General features: G+C 42.6%; 1 protein-coding gene across 1 annotated transcript; it reads left to right on the top strand.

The window, feature by feature from the left end:
* Nucleotides 1–990: 990 nt before the first annotated feature.
* Nucleotides 991–1,700, top strand: LOC101838491 (60S ribosomal protein L15). Its single transcript, XM_013116256.3, has one exon. The coding sequence runs from the start codon at nucleotides 1,039–1,041 to the stop codon at nucleotides 1,651–1,653; it is 615 nt and encodes a 204-aa protein (XP_012971710.3). The 5' UTR covers nucleotides 991–1,038; the 3' UTR covers nucleotides 1,654–1,700.
* Nucleotides 1,701–9,961: the final 8,261 nt, after the last annotated feature.

Genomic DNA, 9,961 nt, shown 5'->3' with positions numbered 1-9,961 from the left:
CAAAGTTGTGAATTTTGGAGAGCGTAACTTCAAGTCGTCATCCAATCCCTGCGTTCTTTCTGTCAAACATTATCTCAGAGATGATTCTGTATTTTTTTTTACATAATTTATTTTTATCTCACGTGTGCCCGTGGTTTGCCCGCAGGTATGTCCGTGTGAAGGCCACGGATTCCCCGAAAGTTACAGGCAGTTATGAGACGCCATGTGGGTGCTGGGAATTGAGCTGGAGTCCTCTGAAAGAACAGCCAGTGCTCTTAACTGCTGCGCCATCTCTCCGGCCCTTCTGTATTTTTATCTCATTGTTTTTATGGCATAGTCTCATTATGTAGCCTAGGTTGATCTCGAACTCATGAGCCGCCTTCCTCTCGGAGCCATGAAGGATCAGAAGTACTAATTTTAACAAGTAGTTTTGTTCTTTTCTTATGTTTCTCTTTTCTTTTGTTTTTGTTTTTTGAGGCAGGGTTTCTCTGTGTAACAGCCCTGGCTGTCCCAGAAATCACTCTGTAGGCCTCGAACTCACAGAGAACCAGCCTCTGCTTCCCCCAAGTGCTAGGATTAAAGGCGTGCACCACCACCCCCGGCCTCTTGCTCATACTTCTTGTAGCGATTTCCAGCTTCACTTTTTTTTTCCTTCCCACTAATGTGGTGTACAACTGTGGGCAAACTATATAACAGCTTCAGTCACTCATTTGCAAAATGAGAACAGGATTGTTGTGAGGATTAAATGATAATTTAACAGATTACTGCCACTGAGAATAGCATCTGGTGGTACTTAATTGGTGGGAGTTTTATTGTAAATGCTTTTCTTTCTTTTTTTATTTTTGAGTCAGGTTTTGTGTAGTCTGGCTGGCTGGGAACTTGCTATGTAGTCAAGGATGATTTTGAATTCCTGGCTTCCCAAGTGCTGGCATTACAAACATACACCACCATACCTGGCTCGAATGTCTTTTTTGTTTTTTGTATGCATGTCCATAAGAGGCTCATAAGAAATACAGAACAGTCCTTTCCTCTGGCGGCAGCCATCAGCGGTGAGCCGAGATGGGCGCCTACAAGTACATCCAGGAGCTGTGGAGGAAGAAGCAGTCGGACGTGATGCGCTTCCTGCTACGGGTCCGCTGCTGGCAGTACCAGCAGCTCTCGGCGCTGCACCGGGCTCCCCGCCCCACCCGGCCCGACAAGGCGCGGAGGCTGGGCTACAAGGCCAAGCAAGGTTATGTCATATACAGGATTCGTGTCCGCCGCGGTGGCCGCAAACGCCCGGTTCCTAAGGGTGCCACTTACGGCAAGCCTGTCCACCACGGGGTGAACCAGCTCAAGTTTGCCCGAAGCCTGCAGTCCGTTGCTGAGGAGAGAGCTGGACGTCATTGTGGGGCTTTGAGAGTCCTGAATTCTTACTGGGTTGGTGAAGATTCCACGTATAAGTTTTTTGAGGTTATCCTCATTGATCCATTCCATAAAGCTATCAGAAGGAACCCTGACACCCAATGGATCACCAAACCAGTCCACAAGCACAGAGAGATGCGTGGGCTGACATCTGCTGGCCGCAAGAGCCGTGGCTTCGGAAAGGGCCACAAGTTCCACCACACTATTGGTGGCTCTCGCCGTGCAGCCTGGAGAAGGCGCAATACTCTGCAGCTCCACCGTTACCGCTAATATATGATGTTTGTAAAAATTCATACCCAATAAACAATTTAGGACCGTCAAAAAAAAAAAAGAAATACAGAACAATATCTAAAAGAAGTAGCATCAAGGATTAACTGATCTGTTGGAGCCTCCAGCTCTCCTCTGCATTGTCCTGTCTTTCTCCAAACCCCACCCACTCAGTCTGCTAACAAAGGAAAGACGGTGCCAAAAAGCCCAGTACTTTATTGGAGCCTACTGCAGCTTCCTCCCCTGAACTTGCCAACTGCCCAAGTCCCCACCTAAGCACTCAACCTTTGACTGTACTTGGGCACAAGCCCCAGCTTGTGACAGACACATCATCACCCCTCACCTACAATCTATAAAACCTCCTTGTCTTAGCTTGGGCATGTAGTTTCTCTGGCCTCATTCTCTGAGACCAGTGAAGCCATCCAGGAGTTGTTTGTTTTTCTCAATAAGTCTGCTGTTATACTTTTTTAAATTTGGCTTGATCTGGCTTACTGCGTTGTTGGAGAAACCTATTATTGACTGCCACAGATACTCATTCTCTTTCTCAGCTTTAATACCTGTGCCTTTTGCATAGGAAGAAAGAGAACAAAAGCTAATGTTATGTAGTTCCTTTTTTGTTTGGCTTTGGTGGGCTTTTCTGTTTGTTTTTTGAGACAGGGTTTCTTTGCATAGTCCTGGTACTCACTCTGTACACCAGGTTGGCCTCAAGCTCATAGAGATCAACCTACATCTGCCTCCCAAGTACTAGAATTAAAAGTATGTACCACTGCCTCTCAGCAAGTAGTCTACTACTGGACTCTATTCCTGGAGGATTTTGGAATTCTTTTTTAAGAAAGTGTCTAAGTTGTCACAGCTGGCCTTATACTCAGGACTTCCCTGTACCAGGCTTTTCTTTTGGGCTCCCAAATCATGACATGGAGACTTCTTATTAGTTATGAATGCTTGGCCTTATTTTAATCTGTTTCTCTTTATCTATGTTTTGCCTCAGGGATCATTACCTTTCTTTCTTTGTATTTTACTTTGCTGCTGTCTCTATGCTGGCTGGTTGGCAGTGGCCTGGCTTCTGACCCCAGGCGTGTCCCTTTCTTTTTCCTCCTTTCTGGTTCTTCGTCATTCTTAGATTTCTCCTCCTACTTATTCTCTCTGCCCACCAGTCCTGCCTATCCCTCTCTTGCCTAGCTATTGGCCACTACGCCTTTTTAGTAAACCAATCAGGTGTCTTAGGCAGGCAAGTGAAACAAATGCAACATAAACAAAAGTAACACACCTTTACACAGTTAAAGTAATATTCCAACATAAACAAAAGTAACACACCTTTACACAGTTAAAGTAATATTCCAATATAAACAAAAGTAACACACCTTTACACAGTTAAAGTACTATTCCAACATAAACAAAAGTAACTCTCCTTTACACAGTTAAAGTAATATTCCAATATAAACAAAAGTAACACACCTTTACATGGTTAAAGTAATATTCCAAAGCATAGTTAAAGTAATATTCCAATATAAACAAAAGTAACACATCTTTGCATAGATAAAGTAATATTCCAAAGCATAAATAAATGTAACATGCTTTTGCCTAGTTAATGTAATATTCCACAACACTTCCCTTTTAGCATTTTGGGCTCTTTTGTGTTGTGTGTAGCTGTATAAATTTGCAGTTTAACCGAGTACTATAGTACACCAAGAGAAAAGAACATAGGGCCTTTTTGAGATCTGTGTGAGCCCCTGAGAGGGCCTAGCTGTTGTGAGGCCCTGTGCCTCCCTGTTCCTCAGAAAGACCTATGTCTTGTTTAACACTGCTGTTCCCATCAATGGGTCATGTTTTTTGAGTTAGGAGAAAACAATTCAGCTGTTTCCTGCCCTCCTTCTGTCTGTACATGGCACTTCCAGATCCCCCATATGCACAGAATTGTCAGTAGACCCATAATGTATACAATTCAGTGAGGTTTCAAACAGATGCTTGGAAAGCAAGTTACTTGTACAATAGGGTAGGTGTGCTGACAGTCCCAGGAGGCCATGCTTTCAGTTAAAAACAGAACTTACTTTGAACACAGAATCATAACAGCATTTTATACTAGTGTAGACTGTTACCAACCATTGAATTACTTCTGAGGAGTGTTTCTACTGTACTGGTAAGAACAAAATAAACAAATGTGTACAGATCACAAAATAACTTGTTTACTTTCTGTGACTTTTATGAGTTAAGTACTCATATGTTCACATGCATGATACAATATCAGGGCCAATACTAAACTGCATGCTAATTACATAACATTTTAACTTTACTTGTAATGGTACTAAATAGCAATTTTTTTAAAACCTGGAAAGAGAAAGCTTTTTGTTTAGAACCTTGTATTACCGTTTGTGTCACTATGACAAGATAACTGACAACTTAAGAAAACAGTTTGTTTTGACTTAATTTGAGGGGATGCTGTCTGTCATGGTGGGAAAGGAGAGAGCTGGTTACATTGCATCAGCAGTAAGGAAAAGTGACTGCAAGGAATTCTGATATTCAGTCCACCTTCTCTTTTCTGCAGCTCAGGACCCTAGCCCTTGCAATGGTGCTGGACACTTAGGATTGATTTTTGGAACCAAATAATCCCTCAGACAGGCCCAGAGATTTGTTTCTTTCGTGATTCTAGACCCTGTCAGCTTGACATTAGTTACTATCATAATCTTAAGTTCACATTTTCAAACAGGGAGCTTGCATTTTTATTTTGTACCCTACAGATTTTGTAGCTGATCCTGTCTTCAGAGCTAGAGATAGGTCTGGCAGGTCTCTGTTCCTCTTAGTTTTTTGTTTCTTTCCTAAGTGAACTGGGTATGGAATCCATGTAGATCAGGGGCTCTAGGAAGACTTTGTTTGGTATCACAGGTCAGAATCTTACTGTACTCACTGTCCTCACACACTTGTCATCATGCCCTTCATGCCCTTGGGAGGACAGCACACGCTCTTGACAATGAAGAGATGCTTGAAATCTCTGCCAGTTTGTCTTACCTGCCTTTGAGATGTCCAGGTTAATCACCTATACTTTCAAAAGTTGTGATTAAGTTGGGTGTGGTGGCATTCGTCTACATTCTCAACATGAAGGAGGCTGAGGCAGAAGTGTTTGGGGCAAGTTCAGGCTACATAGGAAGACTCTCAAAAAACAGACAAAAAGAGAAAATAAGCAAAATTTAGGGGTAGGGGATGTTCCTTGAGGCCATCTCCATCAGATTCAGTGGGCTAAGGCACTTGCTAGAAAGCCAGATGATAATCTGAGTTCAGTCCCCAAGACCTGTTATGATAGAGAACCAATTCTACAAGTGGTCATCTGACTTCCACATGCATCTACACACTGTCCACAACATAAATAAATGTAATTTTTAAAAGGTACATACACTATTGAAGGTGTAATCCAGTGAAGAAATGGGTTCCATGTTGTTTGTATAACTAAATGTAGAACTCAAAGGTTATTATATAACCTGTATACTTGCTATGTGTGTGCATGCATGTGAAAATTGAATTTAGAATGGCATGACTGCTAGGTAAGCACTTAACTACTGAACTGTATTCCCTGTCCAGGAAGAGGAGGTTTAGATCAAGTCATACTCTAGGTAGACCCATATTGTATAGAATCCTTGATTTGTTGTCTGGAAACACAACAAACTCTATGACTTCCATATCTCATTGTTCTAAGAGTTGTGGCATTGAAGTTTCTGGGAGAACCTACTTTCTAGAGGACCATCTGCTGTTATCACAAAAGACCTCTAGCTTCAAGAAACAAACTGGGGGCTGGAGAAATGGCTCAGAGGTAAAGAGGAGTGGCTGCTCTTCTAGAGGTCCTGAGTTCAATTCCCAACAACCACATGGTGGTTCACAACCATCTGTAACGAGATCTGGTGCCCTCTTCTAGCATGCAGGCAGAACACTGTATACTTAATAAATAAATAAAATTTTGAAGAAAAAAAAAAGAAACAAACTGAAGGATGAGTTTCCTCAGGACATGCTATTGTTTAGGGTGAAGATCTAAGTGTGGTAGAGACAAGTCAAGTGGCCCATTACTGACTATGACTTCAATGAGGGAACAATGCCAAAGCTACCCATTTATCCTAGACCTGTCACATACAACCCCACACATTCTTAGGTGTTACTTCAGTGGTTCTCAACCTGTGGGTAGTGACCCTCAAAGACAATCAAAAAACACAGATATTTACATTATGATTCATAACAGCAAAATTATAAAGTAGCAGCAGAATAACTTTATGGTGGGGGTCACCACAACACAAGGAACTAACTATATTAAAAGGTCACAGCACTGAAGTAGTGCCCTTTTTTATGCCTTTTTTTTTCTTGGTCATCAAATAAGCATATTAATAGGCCTTTTCCTTTTATCCTCTATGTTCCTTTTCTGGGTAATTTTGTAGGATATGCAGTCCACTAGTCTTTTTTTTTTTTTTTGGTTTTTCGAGACAGGGTTTCTCTGTATTGTTTTGGAGGCTGTCCTGGAACTCCCTCTGTAGACCAGGCTGGCCTCGAACTCATAGAAATCTGCCTGCCTCTGCCTCCCAAGTGCTGGGATTAAAGGCATGCGCCACCAACGCACGGCCACTAGTCTTTTAGTGGTGTCTATACCATTCACTATATTTTTCCTTCAATATATTTTCATCTCTAAAAGTTGTTTTTTCAATCTCTGTAATGATACTACTTACTTTTGTGATTTATTTTATTTCATTCTTCTGGTAAATGTTGGTGCTTGTTCTGTGTGCAATGCACTGTTCTAGTTGCTGGAGTTATACTGGTGAAATAAAACAAAACCTACCCAGATATATAACACAGAAAGAAGAGAAATTATCAAGGTTAATTTGTTTTAATTTAAGCTTTGTTGTGTGTGTGCATGATAGATGAGTGTGGGCACATTTGAAAGCCAGAGGACAACTCTTGGGTTTGATTCCCTTCCCACCATGGATTGCAGAAGTGGAGGTCAGATTCTCAAACTTATATAATAAACTCATTAAGCCATCTTGCCTGCCCCCAAGTAGTATTTGCAGCATAGTATATACTAAGAAACGGAAACTAAAAGTGCAAAGAAGAAAAGTACAGATGGATGAGAGGTGCAGTTTGCTTTTTTTTTTTTTAAGATTTATTTATTATTTCATATAGTGTTCTGCCTACATGCCAGAAGAGGGCACCAGATTGAATTGTAGATGGTTGTGAGCCACCACATGGTTGCTGCAAATTGAACTCAGGACCCCTGGAAGAGTAGCCAGTACTTTTTTTTTTTTTGGTTTTTTGAGACAGGGTTTCTCTGTGGCTTTGGAGGCTGTCCTGGAACTAGCTCTTGTAGACCAGGCTGGCCTCGAACTCACAGAGATCCGCCTGCCTCTGCCTCCCAAGTGCTGGGATTAAAGGCGTGCACCACCACCACCCGGCAGTTTGCTTATTTTTGAGGCAGGTTTTGTGATGTATCTTAACTGGTCTCAAACTCATGGTCCACCTGCCTCTGTTTCCCCAGGTGCTAGAAAGGTGTGACTTGAAGTAGGGTGGCTGTTTTGCATCCTCTGAAAATTCTAGTTAACTCAAGGCTTGGGAATCTAATGTTTCAGCTTTCAAAACATCTTGCTTCACTATCTGCAAAGCTTTGGATGTGAACTATTTGGTTGACTTAAATCTTCGGCAAACTTCACTTTTTGTGTCAGTGAATCGGAAGAGGCTGTCAAACATGGCTTCTGGAGCCAGGCATGGTGTTGCAAATCTCTCTTTTTTTTAACATACATTAACCTGTTTATTACAGGCTAGGCAAGTTTCAAACGGTAGCACTTCTACTGGTCTTTCGGTTCCTTCAGTCTTCTCATGGCAGACTTGACTGTGACAGCAAAAGTGGTGTTGTAGGTTCAAGACCACCCGTCGTTGTCATGCAGGAACCACAGTGTCAGATGCCAAAGGTCACTTCATCGTTGTCTTGCCACAGGAGAAAGTGTAGTTGGTGTGCCGATTTCCATTTTCTTCACTATTTTCTGGAGCGAGGCACCATAGCAAGTTCATATTTCCTAATGATCCCAACCTTCTTGGTGTATTTAGCCCTGTCCCCAGAACCTAAATCCAAGCCCAGAGCAGGATGTTGCAAATCATTAATCCCAACACATCATGTCACTCAAAACTTAAACTATATGAATCTTACCTGACAGTGTTGGCAAACACCTTTAATCCCAGCATTTGGGAGGTAGAGGTAAGCTGGTCTCTGTGAGTTTGAGGCCAGCCAGATCTACAGAGTTTGTTCCAGGACAGTCAAGGATACACAGAGAAATCCAGTCTTGAAAAAAACACATGAAGCCGGGCGTTGGTGGCACACACTTTTAATCTCAGCACTTGGGAGCAGAGGCCAGCCTGGTTTACAGAGCAAGTACCAGGATAGCTCCAAAGCTGCACAGAGAAACCCTGTCTCGGAAAAAAAAAAAAAAAGAAAGAAAAAAAAAACACACACAAAACCAAAACCTATGTGGATCTTTTGAAACTCAACAAAATTCAAGCTTGTATTTTCCCGACTCACCTCATTTTTCCTTCTACCCTTTCTTCCTCTGCTCCCTGTGTGGTCAATGCCCATACATGTGTGGAAGATACACCTGGATGGAAGCCAGAGGACTATCAGGGGTTCTGCTCTAGCACTCTCCGCCTTATTCCCTTGAGGCACTCTCTTGTTGAATTTGCAGCAATCCCAGTCTCTGGTTTCTGCCCAGCAGAACACTGGGATTATAGGCATGCAAAGCAAGCATTTTTACCCACTAAACCATTTCTCCAACCTGGTCCTAACTCTTCCAATGCATCCATTACCCAAATCCAAAATATGCTCTTAACCCTATGAGACCTAGTTTTTGTCTCACCAAACCAGTAATAGCTTTAGAAAAGGTGGTAATTTACTACAGAGCCCCACTCTTTAACTTCCTCTCTCTTCCTCCGTTCTATTGATGAGATTTCCACTCAGGTTACTACTATGGCCTAGTTATAAGCCAAATACAAGAAAGTATGTTCTGGGGCTGGAGAGATGGCTCAGCAGTTAAGAGCACTGACTGTACCAGAGGACCCTGGTGATGGGGATGTCCTTCTGTATGTTTCTCTTATTGGTTGATGAATAAAACACTGTTGGGCCAATGAGGCAGGAAGATAGGCAGGACTAGGAGAGAAGTCTAGGAAAAGTAGGCCAGAATGGTGGCAATGTAACAGGCAAAGGAATTGCAGGTCCAGCATTCTCCATTAAGCCAAGACCATGTGGAAGTACATAGATTAGTAGTTATGGGTTAATTAAGACAGAGCTAGCCAATAAGAAGCCCAAGCCATTGGCCAACACTTTTGGGGCAAGATAGTTGCAGAACCAGGCAGGAAAATCACATTAACACTCAGGTTCAATTCCCAGTACCTATATGGCAGCTTACAATTGTCTGTAACTGTAGTTCCAGGGGAATCTGATACCTTCACCCCAATGCACATAAAATAAAGGTTAAATAAATCATTTGATAAAAAAATAAGTGTTATATTGCTACTGAATTCTTAAAAAAAAAGCATATATTGTGTATGCAGGTACATGCAAACAGGAGTTGCTTTCCTTCCCCTGTAAGAGTCCCCAGAACTGAACTCAGGTCATTAGGCTGTACAACTGAACCAACTCACCAGCACCTCTCTTAAACTTGAATCCATAAGACAAAACTTCAGTAACCATTAACTTCAAATATATTTTTTGTATACAGGTGCTTTGCCTGCATGTATCACTTTCATGCCTGGTACCTTCAGAGGCCGAGAGAGAAAACACTGGGGTCACTGGGACTGGAGTTACACAGTTATGAACTACCATTTGGGTGCTAAGAACTGAACCTGGGCCCTCTTACTTAGCAAATAATGTTCAAAATGCCTCAGACATCATTAAATGGACTTCCTTAAGGTAGGTACGCCTGTTTTACACATAAGAAAATTAGAAGTCCACAGCTGTGAACCGAATTGAACTTCTGGAACCCGCTAGCAAAGAAGAGTGATGACCAAGGGAATCAGGATTGGGCTGGTGAGCCCCACAGGGGCAGCTGACCTGAACAAGGGGCATCACATGGACCCCAGACTGATGATTGGGGGCCAGCATGGGACTGATCCAGACATCCTGGGTGACAGAGAGGAGGCCTTGGCAATCTGTGGGACCTTGAAGAGTGGAGCAGTATTTATTCCTGGCATACAGAGGGACTCTGGGAGCCCATGCCACGTGGAGGGATGTTCTCTCAGCCTGGACACATGGGAAAGAACCTGAGCCCTTCCCGGGATGATGTGACAGACTCTGAAAATCCCT

The sequence above is a fragment of the Mesocricetus auratus genome, unplaced genomic scaffold (genome assembly GCF_017639785.1).
Source record: "Mesocricetus auratus isolate SY011 unplaced genomic scaffold, BCM_Maur_2.0 Super-Scaffold_4256, whole genome shotgun sequence".
NCBI classification, from domain to species: Eukaryota; Metazoa; Chordata; class Mammalia; order Rodentia; family Cricetidae; genus Mesocricetus; species Mesocricetus auratus.
Note: the sequence above shows the minus strand (reverse complement) of the source record. Positions and strands in the feature narration are given on the sequence as shown.

Excerpts from the sequence above, each read along its gene's own strand:
- LOC101838491 (XM_013116256.3), top strand. The coding sequence starts at position 1,039 with ATGGGCGCCTACAAGTACATCCAGGAGCTGTGGAGGAAGAAGCAGTCG.